This window comes from Canis lupus, chromosome 5 (genome assembly GCF_003254725.2).
Source record: "Canis lupus dingo isolate Sandy chromosome 5, ASM325472v2, whole genome shotgun sequence".
NCBI lineage: Eukaryota > Metazoa > Chordata > Mammalia > Carnivora > Canidae > Canis > Canis lupus.
The window spans coordinates 67972110-67995228 of NC_064247.1; the positions used below are offsets into that span (position 1 = coordinate 67972110).

General features: G+C 52.3%; 1 protein-coding gene across 3 annotated transcripts; it reads right to left on the reverse strand.

Annotated features, from left to right (window-relative positions):
• Window positions 1–36: 36 nt before the first annotated feature.
• KLHL36 (kelch like family member 36) lies at window positions 37–21303 on the reverse strand. Of its 3 annotated transcripts, none has more exons than XM_049110623.1 (5): window positions 21103–21303; window positions 10522–10600; window positions 4594–5667; window positions 2951–3108; window positions 37–811 (listed from the first exon to the last, which is right to left on the reverse strand). In XM_049110623.1, exons 2-5 carry the CDS (start codon window positions 10582–10584, stop codon window positions 256–258), a joined length of 1851 nt encoding a protein of 616 aa, XP_048966580.1. In that variant the 5' UTR covers window positions 10585–10600; window positions 21103–21303; the 3' UTR covers window positions 37–255. The 3 variants fall into 3 exon arrangements, with proteins under 3 accessions (XP_048966580.1, XP_025282804.1, XP_048966579.1); XM_025427019.3 differs by lacking the exon at window positions 21103–21303 and adding an exon at window positions 13130–13252; XM_049110622.1 differs by lacking the exon at window positions 21103–21303 and adding an exon at window positions 12936–13077.
• Between the last annotated feature and the right edge of the window lie 1816 nt (window positions 21304–23119).

The following is a 23119-nucleotide window of genomic DNA, read 5'->3' on the forward strand; positions in this document are numbered from 1 at the left end:
TGGGCCCGGGTTTAATTATTCAAGCAAGATGATATGTAAAATTATATAGAATATTTAATCAGTTACTGTGATATCATAGAAAGACCAAGAATCATAAAAGTAAAAAAAAAGCTGCTAAGAAGTCCATCATGGTTCCAGGATGCTGCGAAGTCGTGGCTGGTGGAGACGCTCCGGTGGGTGGGGGCAGGGAGCGGAGCCCAGCCAGGCGCAGGTGCAGGCGGGACGGGGTTGTGGGGAAGCGGGGGAGAAGGGCGGTCACTGGCCCCGGTCCTGGTGCCTCTTGCCCTTGCCCTTCTTCTTCTTGTCCTCCAGCCGTGGCCTCAGGGCACACACGCAGGCAGACACACCAGCAATGGCCTTGGGCAGGTCGACGCCCTTGCTCCACTTGTCTTTCTCACGGTCGTACACCTGCACCGTCTTGGAGAAGGCTGTGTTCTCCCAGCTGTAGCCGCCCAGGATGTAGATGCGGCCCTCCCACACGGCCACCCCTGACTCGCTGTTGGCATGCAGCAGCGGTGCCACGCGGGTCCACTGGTTGCACTGCGGGCTGTAGGCCTCGACACCCAGCACGTCGAAGCGCTCCATGGACTCGATGCTGTCGTCGCTGCCGCCAATGGAGTAGATGCTGTCTTCCAGGCTGCACATGCTGTGCCAGCCGCGTGCCGTGGTCATGGGCCGCCGCTCCTCCCACACGTCTGTTCGGTGGTCGTAGCATAGCAGGTTCTTGCGGTAGGGGCCAATCTGGTAGTCGTGGCCTCCCGAGATGTACACGAAGTCTTTGTAGATGGTGCCTGCATGGCCGTAGGTGAACCTGAGGGGAGACGGCGGGACAGACAGAGACAGACAGGGAGCTCAAGGCTGTGCCAGGCTGGCGCCGAGGCTTTGTGCTTCTCCCCTGTGAAAGGGAGACAACCTGCAATCTTGGAGGCTGTGGGCTGTGGGGGATCTGATGAGACCACATGCACACTGGTCAGCAGCTGTCGCTGGTAAGAATGGCAGAGTCGGGGTTGGGGTGGGGGGTGCGGTAAACGTGTATGCAGCTCAGCAGTCACACCGCCTGGGCCCAGCCCCACCTCCACTCTCCCCCAGTTCGGGAGTGGCAGTGACTGTGGGGCTGATCCTTCCTATAAGAGCTGAAAACAAGGACACTGTGGGATTGAGGCACACACAGGCACCTGATCCAATTATAAAGCAAAGGGAAGGAAACAAAGTACAATTCCAACTCCGTGCACATTCTGGAAAAGACTATAGGGATGGTGAAATGTTCAAGGGTGCAGGGTGGGCGGAGCCTGTGGTGAGGATGGGATGAACAGGAGGAGTACAAGGGATTCTTAGGGCCGTGGAACTACTCTGACACTGTAAGGAAGGGTGGATGAGCGTCCCCACACATCTGTCCCGAACCACAGAACATACAGCACGGACAGCGAGCCCTCAGCCTGGGCCTCCGTTAGGGCAACGTGGCCACTTGCGTGCATCAGTTGTAACAAACATAGCGTGGCTACTTCGAGATGTTAACAATGGGGGGAAATACGCTCTGAGAAGGTCTACAGGAACAATTTATACTTTCTGCTTGATTTTCAATTTTCTCTGAAAAGTGCAGTTTGTATAAATACAAAAAAGAAAATTACAAAACCTAAGTGCAGAGCGGGTCACAGGGGAGGTGGGCAGTGGCTGCAGGTGGGGAATGTCTGGGAGGGCAGCCCCAGGGAGCCAGGAGGCACCGCGTAGCGCCTCCGCTCTCAGGTCAGGCTGCAGGTTCATGCACCCACTGGTGATCATAGCATTTCGGGCTATGTTTACTCCAACCTTGTACACCTCAGGCTCGTTGAGAAAGATAAAACCAGGGTTGTTAGGAGTATTTAGGGATGGAAGTCCCACCAGCTGGCCCAGAGAAAGAGCAGCAGATACTCTTACCACTACCGTTAAGGCTCCCTTCTCCATCTGCGAAATGGGAGGATAAAAAACACTACTAAATCCAGGGAGATCAAAGGTCTTGGTCTGCCTATGACACGGTCAGTATTTACACTGTCAACCTTCCCTGTTCACTGCCATCCGGGTTTGGGAGACAAATTATATGGGAGCCTACCTCCACCCCACCAGGTCACTGTGAGCCTCAAGGGACTCGTCACTCCTGGCCCAGGGATGGTGCGTGCCATTTGGAACCACTATGCCTATTGTCAGAGATGTTACTCCATCCACTTCCTGGAACCTCTACTCGAAGAGGGTAGCAACAGGACCAGAATTCACAATCTAATGCTTACATCACATGCCCTTCTAGCTCCTGGGGACACATGCAAGACAGCTGCCTGCATTCCACCATAAGACTGGTTCACGAAGCGTGCTTGCAGGTTCAGCTATCGAGGGACTAGCAAAATAAACAGCAAGCACCTTCTGCTAGATCCAGGATGATGAGCAGTGGTCCCAAGTGCATACCTCAATGCAGGGAGACTGAGGAGCTCCGAGCACCAGGGCACTCCCCAGGTGTTGGGTGCTGTGGGTGGGAGGGTGCTCCTAAGGAACATATCACACTGACAGCCCTATAGGGCAAGTGTTACCATGTCTGCTATACAGATGAAGTAAGAGAGCAGAGTGAAAATGCTGGCTCGGCTCACAGATCCATCATCTCTTGAACCCAGGCCCACACTCAGAGACATTTCTAGGGAAAGCCTTACTATCTGCTGAATACTCTCTCCCTGAAACTCTGGAAGTAAACAGGCTCAGAAACTGGGGGACATTTGCCTTAGCAGCAGAGCTGACTCTTGTGCCTGGATGGTCTAAAACCAGAGCCCTGACTCGTCATCACCATGCCCTCTGCCCCCATGGTCTACCCATGGTTATTTACAAGCCAGGAGATTTTCTTCCCCCTGGAATTGGAGACCAAAATATCTAGAAAATGAGGTGAACAAAGTCATCACATTTGAGGAGTCCATGACAAACCACCCCCAATCACCTTGGCAAGCCGGCCACATAGGACCAGGAGTCGGTCTTGGGGCTGTAAGTCTCCACCGAAGAAAGAGCTCCATTCTCATTCCGGCCACCAACGGCCACCAGCATGTCTTCAATGGAGGCCAGGTAGAAATCCACACGGCGCTGGTTCATGGAGGCCACCTGTGGAGGCGGGACACCTGTACCTTCCCTTCTCAATACTCAGACAACATCAACATCTAGCACTGAGTTCCCAAATGCATCCTCCGGAACACACAGCCCAGGAAGGTCAAGCAGTGGCCAAGTGTGTTTGGGAGAAGGAAGTCAAACTCAGAGAAAGAGGGGCTCTTGAGATGAGACTTCTCAGAGCTTGCAAGACCCTTGAGGTGTTGCAAGTCCCCAAGAAGGGGATCGAGAACATAGTTCCCCTAACTTGTTTGGCCACATGGCTGGCCATGTGGCTGACCTCGTGGACTCGAGTTCCACAGTACAGTTCAGAATTGCCAGTTTAGTGGTTTCCCGGAATAAAAATCCATCTTCCTTTCGCTCCTCCCCACATCAGACCCTATTAACACTATCGTGTGGACAGCAATCAATGGGAAACTAAAAACCAGAAGACTACCCCCCCCAGTTTTTAAAAAATAATTCAGGCAGAACACAGAAATGAACACAGTCCCGGAGGAGACCATACCTTTAGCTGCCACAGCCACAAAGCTCCAAAGCTGGGAGCCTCTTTCTAGTGGTGGGACTTACACTTTTGAGGGCGCTTTTTAGTTTTTGAGAATAAAACAGAAAGGTCATCGGAGTCCATTCTGAGTTTTGTGCTCAAAAAAATAAAGCCTGATCAAGTTAAGTAAAAACACTGAGGTGTGAGTATAAAGACAGACCGGTTTTTTAGGGTGGTGGCCTGGGGAGGCTTTTGTGAGGAAAAGAGCCACCTTGTCTATGCCAGGTGTCGGCCAACCACCATGAGCTACAGCCCCTCACTTCAGAATGTCAATACCCTCCCCACCCCGTTTCTAGAGACGGGAGCCAAAACTTGGAGAGCAAGGAAGCAGTCTGAAATCCCCAGCTCCAACCTAGCCAAGCTCGGGTGTGGACTCGGGTCTGGCGCCAAGACTCACGCTTCCCAGAATTTGCCACACCTGCCAAAGGGCCACAGCTACCACCAGGTGTGAGCCTTTGTGACCTCCGTAAACGAGCTCCAAACCCTTCCAAAAAAGAGAGCTCCAGGGAGACTCTGAGACAGGGGAACAGCGTTTGAACCCTGTCTAACCCGGATCAAATCTCTAGGCCGGCACCACCCAGCAGCAGCCATTAGCTCGTGTGGCCATTTACACTCGGACATAAATTAGTAAAGATGAAATAATATCGAGAACTCAGTATTTCAGTGCCACTGGCCACATTTCAAGTGCTTGATCACCACACGTGGCTGGAGGCTAGGATGGCAGACAGCACAGGTGTACAACATTTCTACTGCCGTGGAAAGTTCTATTGCACTCACTCCGGTCAGGGTGCAGGCATGAACCACGTGGCTCATAACTTTATCGTCACACCTTGTGCAGAAGCAAGATAGCGGCCGAGGCCTGAGAGAAGGGGGGCAGTTGGGGCTAGGCTAAGAGACCAAAAGTCCTCAAGAATAAAGAAATAATCTGGCTTTAATCTCACCTTGATCCACTGTTTACAGCGGGGGTCATACCTATAAAGAAGATTGGACGCTGCATCCCCTCCATTGTCCCGTGAGAAGCTGCCACCAGCGATGAAGATGAAGCCCCCCAGCACAGCGACACAGTGGTGGCTCCGCCGGGCTGGCAGGGGCGTCTCCTTGACCCACTGCTCGCTCTTGGCGTCCAGGTAGCAGGTGTCATCGCTAAGCTCCAGACACCGCTCGGAGACCTCGCCACCCACAAACAGCAGGCGCTCCTCGTTGGTGCGCAGCGCCGTGCGCTTGGTCTGCATGACTGGCTGGGCTGCCAGGCTGTTGTGGTAGCGCACGGCCTCCTCGATGAAGCCCTCGCAGTTGGCCTCCCGCGGCAGCAGTGAGCACACGGCCGGCTTGACGCGGTGCAGCAGGTCGTTCTTGGGGATGAGCGGGAAGTGGATGTTCTCCAGCACCTGGTAGGCATGGGCCTCGCGCTCGGGCTGCTGCGTCAGCCACTGCAGAGCCGCCTGCAGAAGGTCATGCTCGCATTCCCGCTGCACCTCACTGCTGCTCAGGTAGACGCAGAGCTTCTGCATGGAGATGTTCTGCAGGAAGTCGGGCGTGAAGGACAGCGTGCCAAAGCGGCTCAGGATGAAACCATCGATGAAGGCGTCGAGCCGCTTGAGGCTATAGATGGAGGCCAGCTCCTGCAGGTACAGGTAGTTGTCCTCGCTCACCTCCTGCTCCAGGTACTCACAGCAGAAGTCCACCGCCGTCCAGATCTGCAGCAGGTGGGCCGTCTCCAGGATGTAGTCGATGTTGCCGCCATCCAGCGCCAGCTCCCCGCCATACAGGAAGTCCACCACGGCCTTGAGCCCGATGTAAGAGGCGCCAATCAGCTCCACCTCCTTCTGGAAGGCCTCACGCATGCCAATGGTGAACATGGAGTTGAAGTAGTCGCTGCACACGGCCAGTAGGTTGCGGTGGGCTGGCACGCGCTGCTCGTCTGCCACCAGGACAATGTCACAGAAAAGCCCACGGAGGCGCTGCTCATTCAGCCGCTGCAGCACCGTGGTCGAGTGGTCGGCCCAGCGGTACACCTGTGGCAGAGAGAACGACTCAGGGGTTGGCTCACAGAGGGCTGGGGGGGGGGGAAGGGCTGCTGAAGCATGCCAACCCCCTCCCCCACCCAGCCCTGTGCCCCACAGCAGGGTCCTGGGGTCAATCTCCTGCCCCAGCACCAGCACATAAATACAATACAACCAAAAGAGAACAGAGGATAGCAGGGGATAGTGGGTCAGATGGCAGTGCAGGAAATAAGGGTGTTCCTGTGTGTATTGTAGGCTTCCTTCTTTCTTTTCACATGCAAATCCTAAAGCAGCGCCTGGCTGGCTCAGATGGAGGAGCCTGAGACTCTTGATCTCAGGGTTGTGGGTTCGAGCCCCAAGGTGGGTGTAGAGCTTAAAAAAAAAAAAAAAAGCCTTTAAAAAGAAAATCTAACTTACCATCTCCCTTCCTACCTACCCCTACTTTCCTTCCTTATAAGTACAATTCCTAAAGACTTTTACTTTCTCTTCCTCTCATCCTTCCTTCCTCTCTTCTTTCTAGAATAGAATTGCTCAAAGTTTTCTTTCTCCTCTCCCTGCTCCCTTTCTTTCTTACTGTGGGTCCTAAGCAAATAGGTTTAAAAACTGCCATCCGGGATCCCTGGGTGGCGCAGCGGTTTGGCGCCTGCCTTTGGCCCAGGGTGCGATCCTCGAGACCCGGGATCAAATCCCACATCGGGCTCCTGGTGCATGAAGCCTGCTTCTCCCTCTGCCTGTGTCTCTGCCTCTCTTTCTCTCTCTCTGTATGACTATCATAAGTAAATAAAATAAAAAAAATAAAAAATAAAAATAAAAACTGCCATCCTTTCAGGACAGTGAAGTTGCTCAGGTGCAGCCTCTACACTCACAGGATCTGGTTTGAATCCCAGCGCTGCTACTCACTAGCTGTGTGACCTTGGGAAAGCCACAAGAAGCCTTTCAACCCCCTTTCTCTGGCCTCATGAATGAGGATGTGGGCATTTACCACTGAGGAAGGGGGTTAAGGAGACAGAATGTGGCACAGAGCTGGCCCCAGGAGAGCTGGAGTTCCAAGGCCTCACACTGCTCTCTCTGGGTCTCAGAAAGTGCTCAGCCCCCAGCCATGCCACAGAGGATCCCATTTCTACCAATGGGTCCAGGGATGTGGCAGGTCCCAGACACTCTGCACTCATCTAGACAAAGGTGCTCTGGGGCTCCTACTTTCAGAAAAAGGGCCTCCCTAGTCATTGCTGAGATTAAAAGAAAGAAATCACGAAATGCGCAGGAACGTGATCTTTTTCCCAGGGCAGGGCTTACATGCATCCTGCACTGTGCACTGGATATGCGCTCTCATTCAAGGGTTACAATGACTCTTCAAGGGAAGGTTTGTTACCATGCCCATTTCCCAGATGACAAATACTGAGGTTTGGAGACTAGGAAACTTGCCCAAAGTCCCACAGTGACTAAGTGGCAGGCCTGGAGTTTATTTTTTATTTTTTTAAATGTAATGCTTATATATTTTTAAAAAGATTTTACTTATTTATTCATGAGAGGCACAGAGAGAGAGAGAGAGAGAGAGAAAGGCAGAGACACAGGCAGAGGGAGAAGCAGGCTCCATGCAGGGAGCCCGATGTGGGACTCGATCCCAGGCCTCCAGGATCACTCCCTGGGCCGAAGACAGGCACTAAACCACTGAGCCACCCAGGGATCCCTAGGCCTGGAATTTAAAGCTAGGTCTGATTCCAGAACTGAAACTTTTAATCGCCATACAGCACTGGAATTAACAAATCAATTAATATGAAAAATTAAAAGGATCAACTCAAGCAATTCAGGCTGGGTGAGACATTTATTGAGGGCTGTACACCTGCCATGTGTTTTGGAGAATGCAAAGACCTGCCAGACCAAGACACCAGCTCCTTCATCCTTGGAAGACAGATTAGGCTCTGGGCATTGAGGATCTGCACACTGCTTGATTTATCTGCCTTGGAAACACCACGAAATTCAGCACAGGGAGACAGAGACTGTCCAAACACATCCACGAGGTTGTTGGCCTACTTGAAGAAGTCTGAAGAAAGGGCTGGCTGGGCTCTAAGCCCGCAAGGAGAAGTGGTGCAGGTGCGGGGAGATGGGCTGAGAGCCCAGTAGGTCCCTGGGTTCCTGCAGGTCACTTCTCCACCTGTGCCCTATTGCATGGGTTACATCACCTTCTTTGCTTTCTGCCTCCAACACATTTGTGATTGTGGTATTTATTTCCCTCTGGTCCCCCCTGGTCTGGCCACTTCCAACACCAATCACCTCATCTAGATCACAAGTGCAGGCAACGTTCTCACACTCTGATGAGGACACCAGACAGTGCCCAAAGCTTCCTTCCCTTCCAAGTGCTGAGAGCCAGGCTCTTCAGCTCTTATGTTACAGGATGGTTTCTCAGAGGTCCCTGACACGGATCTCTCCATCTATTCTGGTTACTGGCAGCGAGAGCCAGGCTGGCCTGGTTTGGGCTTCTAATTAAGCAGAAATGGTCTGGGCTCCAGCACACTCTGGCTTGGGGCCCCTCACTCTGGCATGTGGACTGAAGGGAGGGGATATAAGAGCAGTATGGCAGCAGGCTACCTTACGATAGCAAAGGTTCAAAGTCCTGAGAAGTGAGGGGCACCTAGTGTGTGATCTGCCAATCCTAGGCCCCTGGCTGGCTCTAAGCTGGGGAGAATGTGGAACCACCACTTAAATGGGTGTACACAGGACCCTCATCTGCAGTGTAAAAAGAGAAACAGACCCCGGGGGGGGGGGGGTGAGGGGTGGGGACAGCCCCAGATGACAGCTGCAGAGGGGACCATCTGCTCCAGCGAGCCAGGGCAGGGAGAAGGGCAGCCACTCTTTCTAAAACTGGGTCTCCATGCTAAGTACGCATGCTTCAGTCTTCACCTGGGGCTCTAATTATAACCCTTTTCTGGTTATTTCAGTGTAGCTGCAAAGGTGAAAACTTAGACAAATGTGATTTCTCAAAGGGACATTAGTTAACAGTCTCACAGCATTTCCTATAATTTAGAAGCCCCAACCCCAACGTTCTTTGATGGTATTAAACCTATTCATTCATTTATTTCCTACTTTAGTGCCTTCATCAGAGGCGAAGCAAGGTGGGTGAAGGAACACAGGCGCTCAGCAGCTAACCTTAGTCAGAATACAGCAGTTATGGCGTATTTCATTAAAAAAAAAAAAATTCACCATCAAAATGGATGAAGACATTTCAGAGCAGATAAACAAAGAGTGGCCATTACACGATAGAAGACTCTAGTGCACTGAGAAGGAACTACTTCCCACTACACACACCAACAGGAGTGAACACCAACCATACTAATTGGTGAGAGGAGCCAGGCACATGGGTGTATCCACCTCTGGTCCCATTTACATTAAGTTCAAGGGCAGGCAAAACTCCAGTCCTGAAGCTGGAGCCTGGGGCCAGGGTTCTGGTAATATTCTTTTGTAATCTTGGTACTGGCTATATGGATGTATTTAACAGCTAGGAAATCGAGGATACGCTTACCATTTGGGCTTTTAAAAGGTAAAAAAGTGGAAACATAAATACAATCTAACCAAGGGCTAGGTTCAGACAGAAACAAACTCAGAGTGCGGCTGCTGTAAGGGACAAAGATTTCTAGCGCTATCACACTGAGAAAGCTACACTGTCTCTGCAGCCAGGGTCCGAAACAAAGCCTCTTTGAGACAGCCGCTAGACCTCTCTGGGTTTTCACAGCAGATAAAGCTGGGCTTGGCAAGCGCCTTCTCTGTAACTCAGATGGAAACAGGAGCCCGTTTCTCTGGAGAACCAACCTCTCTTGCAAACTATACCCCAGTTTCCTTTATGCACATCTGTAGAACCTGTCCCTCCTCTCCCCTCAAATCTACAGGCTGCTCACAACTCCCCTTATCTACAGTGGTATTCCTTAATCTTTTTTTTTTTTTTCAATCTTCTCTTAAAATATTTTTTCCTAAGAGTTCCCATGAAATTTTAACACCACATATATTCCATATATCTGTGCATGAACTGTAGGTATAGCCATGCTCTCATCACAAAAAAGGGCTTTCTGTACCCTCAAGACCAGTATTGGCCCCAAGGGGGCAATACTGGCTCCATTGAAAATGCATGATCTAAGATAACCATAAAATTTCATCTCCAAAAGGGCCACTTTTAAGGAAAACAGGCTGTTATTAGTATTTATTTACATTTATAGATGGACAGGTGTAAACAGGGCCTGTCCTGCAAATTGGTTCCCCGGTCCTTATTTCCAGTAGCTTGGGCGACAGGCTGCTCTGAGTCCTCTGAAGAGTCTGCTGAAGGTATAGATTCCCAGGTCCTGCTCTCAGATTTTAATTTAGCAGGTCTGGGGCTGGGCGGAGCATATGCATTTCTAATTATGAACCCCCCCCCCCCCCCGGGGTGATCCCGATGTGACCAGTGAGGCACAGTTTGGCAGCCTAGCCCTGGGGAACCCACCCTCACTTGCTCCTACGGTCCCAGAAAGTCACGACTAGGGGATGACTCTGGGTCCTTAAACAACCAGGTATGCAACACGTTGCTCCCACCATGAGGTCAGCCACTGGCTTGTCAATGGACGTGTCCCCAAGTGGGGACAGAAATCCCGTGGCTTTTCTTCCCTCCTATCCACCTCCTCAAGTTGAGGGCAGAGAACAAATGAGCCAAGGTGTCGCCCCTCCCTCTGAGTTGAGGATGTCTTCCATTCCATGCCCGTGTTACCTCTCCGTTCATCAAGGAGGTTAACACTACCGCCAAGAACAGAAAAGCAGTCTGTACGTTAGGAAAACAACTCATCAGAAAAACAGCACACTCCCAGGCAACCTACACAGGTGGCGAGTGACCGACCACTCACTGACCTTGGATGATTCGCTGATCTTGTACGGCCGTGACACTCGCGTCTGTCGGCTTCCCTCCATCATAAGAGAGACCGCAGCCCTAAGACAAGAACAGGATCTCTGAGTGTGTGAATAATAAACCCTAGACCATTCATGAATCACAGCTCTGCTGGCAGACATCAATGACAACCAGCATGAAAACAGTCACGTGAAGGAAAGAGGGAGAAAAGACTGTATACTGTCAAGAACTCTCGTATGTGGATTTTAAAAACCAGCTTAGAATCAGAACACCTAACGCTGTTCATTTGTGAACTAAAACCTGACATCATGTCTTTCAGTCCACCTCCTATAAATATCTGCCTTTTGATGTTTGATCCCAAGGAAGTCTTCTTCTTTGAAGCCTTTGGCTAGATCAAAATTACAACAGTTATTTCCAAGCCCAGACTATGACCCAGGAGCCTGGCTGAGGGATTCACATATGCGATCTCATCTCAGCCCCGCAACTGCACAGCCAGGCTAGGGTCACATCCCACTGTACAGATGAGGATGCTGGGATCCAGGTCACAGAGCTAGTTAATGGCCGGGAATCAAACCTGAGCCCATCCAGCTTCAAAGAGGCAGATGCTGGCCCTTTACCAGGAAGCTCTGCTGAATGTAGCTCAGTACGTAAAGGTTTCTTACTTTTAAAATATCATGATGAAGGCAAGGAAGTGATGCAGGGATCAACTGCCACGTATAAAATACAGTACCATTCTAGACACGGCTTTCCTTTAAGTGCGTTCCTATGTCTTCACTGATTTAGTCTCCACAAAACCCCCAGGAGGCCAGCATTGTCTTTCTGCTCAGTTTACAGAGGAGGAAGCAGATACAGATGTGGTCACTTGCCCAGCGTCACACAATCAGGAAGGAGCAGCAGAGTTAGGACTGTAATCCAGGAAGGCTTCCTTGCTTTCAACCCCTAAGCTACCATGCCTGGTCATTAAAAAATAATAATAATAATAGAGATGTCTGGGTGGCTCAGTGGTTGAGCCTCTGCCTTTGGCTCAGGTTGTGATCCCGGGGTCCTGGTATCGAGTCCCGCATCAGGCTCCCTGCTCTCAGGGAGCCTGCTTATTCTCTGCCTATGTGTCTGCCTCTTTCTCTGTGTCTCTCATGAATAAATAAAATCTTAAAAAACAAACAAACAAACAAAAAAACGAATGCTTATGTTCACCTCCCTAGACCTTGTAATCACATCTATGGAATGGGCTGGTGTATCAGGCAATGTTAAAGTTTCTTCCAGCTTTGAAATGCCAACTAACTCACTAATAATAGCACAGAGCCAGGCTTTAGGGAACCTGGGAGGATGGGAGCACCCAAGAAGGACCACACTAGATAGCTATGGGGGCACCAGTCACATACTGGGTTTCAGGAGGAACTTTCCTCCCCTGTTGAGTTGAGAAGAGTCAATTTGTTACCTACTGAACAAACAGCCCAGGCTAATAAAGAGCAGTATCACAAGAAATAAGCACTGTGTCAATGATACGGGGTGTCACACGGGGGTGGGGGGTGCCTCCAGTGTTCCCACGGGAGTACTCTGGGCACAACCCATCCTGCCCAGCTCCTGGGGGAAAGGAAAGAACATCACCGAGATTTCTGACAAACTAGCAACTTTGTGACAAAGACCAGCTGGAGCTACCCCTGTTCCTTCTGACTGTCCTGGGGGCTGCTAGGGGGTTCAGGAGGGAAGGGCAGGAGACCCATATTCATGCAGTGCCTGAGACAGGTGCCACCATCCTCCCCGATGCCTAGGCTCAGGTGGTAGACAGGCCTGCCCAAGGTCACACTCCGGAAAGCAGCATGTCCCCCTCTCTCCACCACCCCTGCAGCCAGTCAGGGCTCAGGTCTGCTCTCAGCGCTGAAAAGCTTTCTTTTCTAGGCCAAGATTTCTTGAGAGAGTTTCCCCCTTGTGGAAGCTCCCTTTTGTCTCAGGGCAAGTGGTCTGTGGCCAAGGTGCACAGGAGCGCTGGGTGTCAGCCGCCTCCGGTGCTTCCTGGGGGCGGACGCAGGGGTCAGGGCCATCTCTGCACGGGCAGGGGCGATCCCCAGCCCTGCGTTAAAGGGTCTTTTAGTAAACAGGGGAACAGGGGAGACGTCCGGACGGAGGGTCCCCAGGGAGCCTGATCCCGGAGCTGCTTCCCGATTTCTACCCTGAGCCCAGCGGACCTCAGCGACCGGGAAAGGGACTCGGACGCCCGCCGCCACTCACCAGCCGCGGGTCTCGCGGCCGCCGCGGCCGCCCGCGCCCGCACCCCGGGCCGAACCGCCCGCACAACGGCCGCCGGGCAGGCTCGAGCCGGCAGCGAGGAGGCGGAGGGAGGCGGAGGGAGGCGGAGGCGGAGGCGGGTCGCGGCCGGGCCGGGCCGGCGTCCGCGGCGGGACGCGGGGACACTCACCTGGGCCGCGCGGGCCGGGCCGCGCAGGCCGCACCTGGCTCACCTGCGGTCCCCCTCCCGCCGCGCGCCCCCCGCACCCAGGGGCGCGGAGGGGGTACGGGTGGCGCGGCCGGGGTCGCCGCTCGCGGGGTTGGGGCCCTCCAGGCGCCCGCCCAGCCCCCGGCCCCGACCCGACGGCGCGCGGAGGCCCCCACCTGCAGGGCGCGCTACGGGAGCGGCGCGGGGAGCCCCGGCGGCGGCGGCACCGGGCGGGCGCGGCGGCGGGGCCGGGTCGCCGGAGCCCCGGGACCGGCCGGCTGCGCAGCCATGGCTTCGCCAGGAAGTGCGAGGCCGAGGGCGGAGGCGGCGCGCGCGGCCAATGGCGGCTGCCGCGAGGAGGTGGGCTCAAGGCGGCGCCGAGGCGGGGCCTGCGCTCCGGAGGTGGGGGCCGCGCAGGGGGAGGCGGCGGGGAGCCCGCCGGGAGCCGGCGCGGGGGGAGGGGCGGGGGCGGCGGGAGTGCGCCGGGGGGGGCGCCGGGGAGCGGGGGGGAGGGGGCCGGGGGCGGTGCGTCGGGAGGGCGGGGAGGGGAGGGGAGGGCGCGGGGGGTGGGGGCCCGGAGCGGTGCGTGGGGAGGGAGGGAGAGGAGTGCGCGGTGGGAGGGGGCCCGGAGCGATGCGTGGGGAGGGGAGTGCGTGGTGGGAGGGGGCCCGGAGCGATGCGTGGGGAGGGGAGTGCGTGGTGGGAGGGGGCCCGGAGCGATGCGTGGGGAGGGGAGTGCGCGGTGGGAGGGGGCCCGGAGCGATGCGTGGGGAGAGGAGTGCGCGGTGGGAGGGGGCCCGGAGCGATGCGTGGGGAGGGGAGTGCGTGGTGGGAGGGGGCCGGGAGCGGTGCGTGGGGAGGGAGGGAGGGGAGGGCGCGGGGGGTGGGGGCCCGGAGCGGTGCGTGGGGAGGGAGGGAGGGGAGTGCGCGATGGGAGGGGGCCGGGAGCGGTGCGTGGGGAGGGAGGGAGGAAGGGGAGTGCGCGGTGGGAGGGGGCGGCGCTCGCGGCCGGGAGCGGGGAGCGGCGAGCCGGGCCGAAGCTGGGGGGCGGCGCGCCGGGGGGAGAGGCAGCGCGGGAGGGGGCCGTGCGCGGGGTCGGCAGGACTCCCACCCTGGGCCGCAGCCTCCTTCTGTCACCCAGCTGGCTCCCCGGCACGCGGGGCCCCCCAGGCTTGCACCTGGAAACGCCCGCTGGTACTGACCCGAGTGCTGAGAGGGGTCGCGCGGCGGCCTCCCGGCTCCCTCCCGCTCCCAGTCTTAGCCCAGCCGTAGGCTGCGCTCACGCTCAGGTGAGGCGTCTGCCGGCCCTTCCAGGTAGGGTCACGCCACCCCCCCTCCCGTTCTGCCCACCTCCAGCTTTGCGCTTCTGTACCTCTTACTCTTAGCACCCTCGAATATTACAAACCACTTTCTTATTCATTTGGCTTATTGTCTCTCTCCCCCGCTAGAAACCCTCCAGGACAGAGTTTACAGTCGGTTTAATTCCAGGCTGGGCCCCGGACTGGCACATAGTAGGTGCTCAGTATTGAGTATTTGTGGAACAAATGAATTTAATCCCCTGGCAATCTGTGAATTGTCAGATTTATCTCATGCTACAGCATGGATGGACCTGGAAAGCATTAGGCTAAGTGAAAATAGACACAAAAAGGACACATATTGTATGACTTTAGGTATACAAAGTGTCCAAAACGAGCAGGTCCACGGAGACAAAGTAGACTGGTGGTTGCCTAGGTCTGGGGATTTGGGGGGATACAGGGTAACTTAAAGTATAAGGGTTTTCTTCTTGGGTGATAAAAATGGTCTGAAATTAGATGATATTGCTGGTTGCACAACTCAGTATACCAAAAACCATTGGATTTTATAATTTAATAGGGCAAATTTATGGTATGTGAATTATATCTCAATAAAACTGTTACAAAAAACAAAACCAAACAAAGAAGGGGGGAAAAAACCCTGTCCTTGTTTTTCTATTCCTTGCCTTCTCTGGAAAGGATTCAGAGCATCTTTTGGGGCTGCATAAAGCATGGGTACATACAGCCACTGAAGGTGGGCCAGGAAAGAAAAGAAAAATAGGGATGGGGAGTGTGACCAGGCAAATACTCAAGGCTTGTCTTTGTTCTTTTTGTGTTAGACGTGACAATGACTGAGGCCCCTTCCATCAGATAATTCCCAGCAAGGTATCCTGTGGCCCCTGAGCAGCCTGGGCCAGGGTGCTGTCCCACCCTCATCATGCACCTTTCCCCAGAGGCTACCTGCCCTTGGGGTGGGGGTGTGTGTGGCCCTCACTCACCTCTGGTGCAAAGTAAGGGTGCAGCAGTGATAGGAGCACTGCAGGAATCATGCCTACAGGAGGGGCAGAATGGACTGGGTAAACTCACTTTCTCCTGAGTGCCTGTCACATCCTGAGTCTGTTTCCTCACCTGTGAATGGGGTCAAGTGAGAGCAGAGCCAGCCTGCCCTTCCCTCCCTGGTTCAGCCCACTGCACATTCACACCCTGCTTCTTTCTGAAAAGCATTACATTTATGGGACTTATAAAAAAATTGCTTTTGGAGGCTCCTGGGTGGCTCAGTTGGTTGAGCATCTGACTTCTACTCAGGTCATAATCTCCTACGGGTCCTGGGATGAGTCCCTAGTCCTGCATTGGGCTCCCTGCTCAGTGGGGAGCCTGCTTCTCCCTCTCCTCTCCCATTCCTGCTCTATCTATGTCGCTGTCTCTGTCTCAATCAAAGAAATAAATACAATCTTTTTAAAAATTACTTTTGGTAATTGGGATTTGTGTTAAATGTCACTAGTTTGTTAAGAAACAAAAGTACAGAAAGTTCTTTTTTAATTTAAAGAGAATGAGGGTAAAACTAACCCTGGAACCACCTGGAGGATCCTTTGAGTGCTATGCTCACTGTCTCTTCACCTCTCTCCCCTCTTCTGTGGGGACAAGCACCCGGTCACCTTTCAATACTTTATTCAGGCATCATCTTTACTCTAGAGCCTTCCTTGCTCATTTTTGATCCTCCCTTGACCCGTCTCCACCCCCCAAAAAGCTAATCCCAAATCTCATTCTATGTCTGTATCTTGACTTGTGAATCTCTGTTATTACTTGAACTCATTCATTCAACAGACTTTTAGGGACTTCTACTACGTGCCAGACACCATGGTATGTGCTATGGAGAGAAAGAAGACATTTTCAGGAGTTTCAGGGAGGGAGGTAAATAAGTAAATGAGTAATTACCATATCATGGCCAGTCTAGTGTTAGGCTTATATTTGGGGACTGTGAGTGGGAACTACTCTTTTTTTTATAGTTGTAAAGATTCCTTCTCTATATATACACATAAATATAGTAGATGGATGGACAGATATAATACAGATAGTGAGCAACATCGTACGTATCTCTATGTGTATATGGATATATTTCTGAGAGATTTAGCCATAGCTATTTCATTGTGAGAGCCTACACTTTGGCATTGACATCTGTCCATCAGGTGTTGGATCCTTTATGAATGAGAAGGTACACAACCTGATGGTAGGCCTGGAATAAGGGCCTAGAACAAGCCCTGGAATCCACCTTTGACCTTGGCCTGAAAAGTATGCAGATATGGCTCACCCGACTTCATCCTGTTTTCCCCAACACTTAGTATACCACCTTTTCAGGTTTTTCCCCTCTAATATTTTCTCTCAAATCATAAACGTTCATGCTTCACTTGGGAAAGACAGAAAAGTCTGAAAGGAAAAACAAACCACTCACTTCAACATCATCCCACAATAATCATTGTTAATATTGTTGTGTCTCCAGATTTTTCTCATTTAATTTCTTTATAATGCTAACAACACCACATACAGCTCCCTGTGTGCTAGGCATTGCTGAGCTCTCTGCACTAATTCATCTCCCCTCCTTGTCTCTTTGAGGAAGGCAGTATTACTTTCTCTGCTTACAGATGGGGAAGCTGAGGCCCAGGGAAGATACATCACTTGCCCAAGGTCACAGAGCTTGTAGGGAGCAGAGCTGGGTTTTGAACCCAGGCAGTCTGGTCCATAGGCCTAAACTAACTTTACCCTCTGCACCCTCATGCCTCTATGCAATGGTAAAAATGAGTTGGAAGTTGGAGACACAGACACCCACGAAAGGGAAAAAAATTGCCCGCCCAAGGAGAACAGCTGTCAGTACTTAAGTGTAAATCGGCCCAGTATGTTCCCCATGTATATATTCCCCACGCTTCTATGCAAATGAAGTCACATGGTACAGGCCCTTCCCTAACTGCCTTTTTCCCTCTTTTGCAAATATCATGAGTTCTCATGCCAGTGAATTCTCTATGATATGCTCCTCCAGTGGCATCTGATCCCTCCATCCTGATTGTGCGCTTGACCCTCCTTCACTGCTGGGCGTCTGCCTGTTTCTGCTGTTATAAATAATGCCAGGTGAACATTCTTGCACACACACTTTTGTGCACATCTCTAACAATAAAGCAGAGTTGCTGTGCCAGAGAAGTACATATTTGTTAGGCTCTAATCAACCCCTCAAAGGCTGTCCTAGTGGGTGCCCCCTGGCAGTGGCTCGGCACCCTGACACTTCTGAGACTTGGGCACCAGATGGAATCTTGGCCAGCTACATCATTTGCAGGGTCTAGGGCAGAATGAAAACATGGGGCTCCCTGTTCAAAAAGGAAAAAAAAAACAATTTCCTTTCTTTGCAGTTTCTCTTGATCTGTCCTGGTGCTTTTTATGTACTGTGTGCCCTGAGCCCTTGTGGGGCATGTGCAGAGCCTCGCTGCCCCTGGGATCATGTAATTTGGTGGGCAGGGCCCAGAGGTTTGGCTCTAAGCCTTCCTGCACCTGTGCCCAGGCCCCTACTGAGTAAAAGTGATGTAAACCTGTGAACCAAGCCCACTAGCACATGCTCCATTGTCCCACTCAGCCTCGCTTGCATAATCCAAATCCAAAAAATAGTTATTAAGGATTTTAAGACAACCATCTCAGGGCATTAAACCCCCAAGTGGGAGGCCTGAGCATGGAGCTCTGTGAGACTGCTGGCCAGATGGGGCAGGTGGAATTGTCACCAAGGAGGGACATGCAAGACCCATGTTATTTCTATTCTCAATGCTTCATTACAAAAACACGTCACAGCAGAGTGCCCCTTGTAAAGAACATGTCATCTGAATACACAAAATGGCAAAAAATGGGGTAGGGGTGGGTGAGTGGGGAGGGGCATAGGTAAGTGAGGCCCAAGTGAATGGCAGGTGATGCACAGGCCCTGCACCACACACTGGCAGTGGCCTGTGTAATCCTCATGGTAGCCTTCAGGGTCCGTGCTAGTGTTATGCCCACTTTACAGATGAGGAAGCAGAGGCTCTGAAGGAGCTCATGCTCATCTCACACTAGTAAGTGCAGGACGTAGGACGAGGCACCTGTGCCTCCCGTGTGCCAGTGCCTGACGTTAACCAGCACGTTAGAAGGTTCACTGGAAGGGCTGCAAGCTGCTTTCCTTTCGAGCTGCTGAGTTGGCTCTGACCTTCTGGTGCCCAGGAGGTCACAGCGAGTAAGAAGGAGAGGCAGGGAAAGGTGTCCATGAGGTGCCAGCCAGGCTCCCCAAGAACAGCTGCACTTGGCAGTGGCAGACTGGGGGGGGGGGGGGGGCTGCTGGTTGCCACCAGGCCTGCCCCCTGCAGGGGGTTTGCAAGGCTTCTGGCCTCCTGGAGGAGGAGAGAGGGCGGAGGAGGTGGGCCTTTTCCCTAAACAGTCTGTTCTTCTCACCAAGGGTTTGTCCTTGGCCCAGCTTCCATCCCAAAGGCTGAGTAATCTCAAAAAATCGCAGGCCAGCATAAAAGAGCAGGCCCAGGGGCCGACCTGGATCACATCCTCAAGCAGAATTCTTGGCCAGCTCACTCTTGTAAGTTTGTAACTATTTAGACCAGAGAGAGGACCAGAAGCAACAGATGCCTCTGGAGGATCAGGCCAGCCAATGGGTAGAGTGCAGCAGGAGCCTGGGCCCAGCCCATGGGTCGTCACAACCTAATCTCAGATTGCAGGAAAAAAGGCCTCCCTACAATTGGTGCTTGCTGCTTCCTCCTTCCCTCTCATCCCCAATGCTTTTCTCCCCAGCTCTGCCTGGGTCTGAAGCTGGCCTGGCTATTCCCCCTCGCCCTCCCCACCACCTGCCAGCTGTGAACTGGACAGCTACTTAACTTCAGCGTGCCTCGGTTTCCCCATCTGCAAATGGGGTGGCACATGTTCCTTTCGCGTGGCGAAGCAGAGTTAAATGACTTCATACATGACCACCACTTCCTCTGCTGCCTGCCACATAAAGCTGCATACATAGAGCTTTTGCTGATGATGCCGGACACTCTGCTGGCCTCTGCTTCCTGTCAAAATAGAAATTGTCGGGAAGTGGACGCTTCCTATTAGTCATGTACACCTTAGTGTTCATCAGCTTCAGACACTTTCTCAAGATCATGCTGTGATTACAGGTGAAGAAAGATACGAGCCCCCGGACAGAAGTAGGGCAAGGCCACAGGGGAAGCGGTTGCCACGGATAAGATGGACAGGAAGCTCCTCATGTGTCATGGTTTTACCTGGAGCCAACTGTTGTGGGTCTTGTCGTTGACCACTGAGGCCCCTAACTAAGCTGACTGCCCACAGCCTGACTCCTCGATGGCACGCCAGACTGACCATGTCCTTCTCATTCTGCCAACCATTAAAACAAAATGCTTGGTATTTGGGGTTCATGAACCTGGTTTGGGTCCAAGGCCAGCAGGTAACCCTGAGTGTGCCGTGTCCTCCTCTGGAATCTTCAGACTTTTCTCATGTGTAAAACTAGACAACACAGGAAAAAAAGCCTTCCCGGAATTGTTGTTGCTGGAAGAGCACAAATGTAGCTGCTTGGAGGTCCACTCATTGGTTACACTCCTGCCCTCCCTGATGGAATTATAGCTGAAACTGTCCCAGTGTATTTCTGCGCATCTGTGGAGAACCTGGACCGTGTTCTGAATATGGCATCTGGTATCATTCCAGGGCAGTTGAGCAAGCCCTCAAGCTCTAGAGCAATGTTGTGCAAAAATGGTCACCGACAGCCACATGTGGCCATTTCGATTTCAATTAGCTATGATTACATAAAATTAAAAATTCCGTTTCTTAGTTGCTTGAGCCTCATTTGAAGTACCTCGCAGCCACACACCTTCGTGGCTGTTGTTACAGACCACAGAGGTTATAGGACATTTCCATCATCACAGAAAGTTCTACAAGAGACGCACACTGTCCTAGCCACATGACTTACTAGGTTACACTTACTAGCTGCATGACTTTGAGCAAGTTACTTACCACTCTGGCCTCAGTCTTCTCATCTGCAAAGAGAGTTAATCCACTTAACAGCAAATGCTTAATTGAGTGCCTGCCTGGTACTCTTCCAGAGCCTGGGGATACAGCACTAAACAACACAGATAAATAAAATCATGGCCCTCATGGAACTTTTTTTTTTTTTTTTGAGAGAGAGAAAGAGGAAGAGAGTGGGGGAGGGGCAGAGGGAGAGAGACTCAAGCAAGCTCCATGCCCAGCAGCAAAACCTGATGCAGATGTGGCACTCAATCCCATGACCCCAAAATCATGACCTGAGCAGAAACCAAGAGTCAGACACCCAACCAACTGAGGCTCCCAGGCGCCCCTTGCAACTGACCGTCTAAAGGAGGGGCAAAACAACACTTACCTCCTGGAGTTGGTTTGAGAGTCAAATGAAATACAGCAGGAAAAACACTTTATCTGGTTCCTGACACATTCTAAGCACTTAATAGATGGAAGTTGCTCTTATTACTAGTAATCTTCTCAGCTCCCTTCTCCCACAGCTCTGCTAACCGGGATGGTAAATACATAGCAGTCAGACCTCCACCTCCTATCCTATACCCATGGCAGACATTGCTAATCGATCACAGCACACTTTCCACTGAGCCCAGACTTTCCTATGGGATTCCTAGGAATAGTGCATCAGGGAGTACTCTCAGACACATTCTCTCTGAACTCACATCACCCTGTTCAAAAATCGTCTCTGCATTTTTCTACAAGCCTTTTGGCCTCCCACAATCCTGGGACCCCTTATGTCCTGTTGAAGCTCAGACTCCAGGCCCAGGCCTGCCCCTACTTAGGAGAAAGAGCAGGTGCCCGGTTGTTACCTTGTCAGCTGAGCAGCTGGTCCTCTGACCTCCTGCCAGTAATGGGCCTCTTGCTTCACTGCCTCCCCGAATGGGGTCTGGCCTTGTTCTCACAGGGCTCCTGGGGTCTCGAATCCTGTTCCTCTTTATTGTTCAAGAAAAGGGGATTGTTTCTAGGCAAGGCAAATAAGTCCTGGCCAAAAAAGGTCTGAGTGAAACCCAGTCTGCATCTGAAGTGGGAGAGACAGACATGTGAGCAAGCAACTGCAATGTGGATAAGATAAGGGGAGGGTGGAGGTGGCCCTGTGCTGTGGGACCCAGGGGAGGAAGGAATGCTGGGTTCCTTCATGGCAGGGATGCACATCCTGGACTGCAGCCTCCAGCCAGACCCTCTGAACAGCCTGTCCTTGTCCCTCCGTCCTCCCCTGCATATACTGACCTGGATGGTCCTGCCTGCATCAGCAGGGCTGTTCTCTCTCTGGATCTTATGCCGTTTTGGTTTTGTTGATCCATTCAATCATTTGTTCAGCATAGCATGTAGTAATGATACCTGGCATAAGCCTTGGAGTTCAACTCTTGTGTCTACCATTTGCCAGCTGTGTGACCTTGGGCAAATTACCAAGACTCTCTGTGCCTTGCTTTTCTCCTCTGTGAAATGGGGTTGACAACAGAGCCTAGGGTTTAGTGGGTTATTGCATGCGGAGGGCTGAGCATGGTGCCTGGGGTGCTGTAGTAAGTGTGAGACACTGGTTCACAGATACTGTCACTCACACGTACATCATCTCAGGATCCCCGGAGATTTTTTTTTTTTTCACTCTGTTGGCATGGTAAATTTCAGGAACTAAAAAAATTGTTTTTTCAAATACTAAGTACAAATACAAAAACTTTTCTGGCCCCCCTGAGATAAAGCTTGCCTGCTCAGGACGCATAGCAATTGAGGATTGACACATAGCAAACTGAGGTATTTGCAAGGATAAGGATAAGGGCTCAGTAGGCAGGTGATGGAGGAGAGGGGACCCCAGGCAGGGGAAACAGCTGGTACAAAGGCTGGGGGTGAGGAGGCAGCGGGTGAGTACAGGAAGAACACAACCTGGTTTGAACAATGGGCTTCTAATGGAGAACACAGAAACCCGTGAGCATTGAGCTGAGTGTCTGGCACCAGGTGACTGAGGCAGCTTTATTTTAAATTCTACACTGCACCATAAACTTTGAGAAGGCAAAACTCATGTATCCTATTTTTTTGTCACACTCAGTATATATTTGTTGTCTGTGTCAAGTTTTAGCAATTTTGAGGCTCCTTTTCCTTTTAGCCGAGATCCACAATAGAAGATGCTTCCCCCAGGGCAGCCCGGGTGGCTCAGCGGTTTGGTGTTGCCTTTGGCCCAGGGTATGATCCTGGAGACTCGGGATCGAGTCCCACGTCAGGCTCCCTGCATGGAGCCTGCTTCTCTCTCTGCCTGTGTCTCTGCCTCTCTCTCTGTCTCTCATGAATAAATAAATAAAATCTTTCAAAAAAACAAAAACAAGAAGATGCTTCCCCATCCTACCCGTTGTGAGTATCTGAGGGCTCCCACCCTGGAATGCCTGGAGCCTTTCACTTCTCTCCTTGAGGGCAGCCTGCAGCCCCTGGCTGACTGGTATCAGTGTACAGAGGTGTGGCCCTTTTGCTTCCAGGTGGAGGGGACAAGTTTGTGGTTCTATTCAAGCTCCAGAGCTCTTTCTGGGATTGAGCCGAGATCACCCTTTGCTGAGCTTTCTTCTGCCCTGTCTTACTTCCTCTGTTCCCTATAGATTTCTCCTGGGAGCTCTCCCTTCATACACCACTACAGAGAATCCAGATCTCAAGATCTGCTTGTTAGATGCCTGACCAGATGCACAAGTGAATGAGGGAGTGGGGCTGTAGGTGACAACTGTTGTTTTGTCCTTCTTGGAGAGTGACAGACCTGCCCCTACCAATCTTTTCCCCCTCAGTCTGGGTTTCCTCAGATGCAGACCTTGAGGCTAGGATTCAAGTTCAAATCAGTAATTTGGAAAGAGC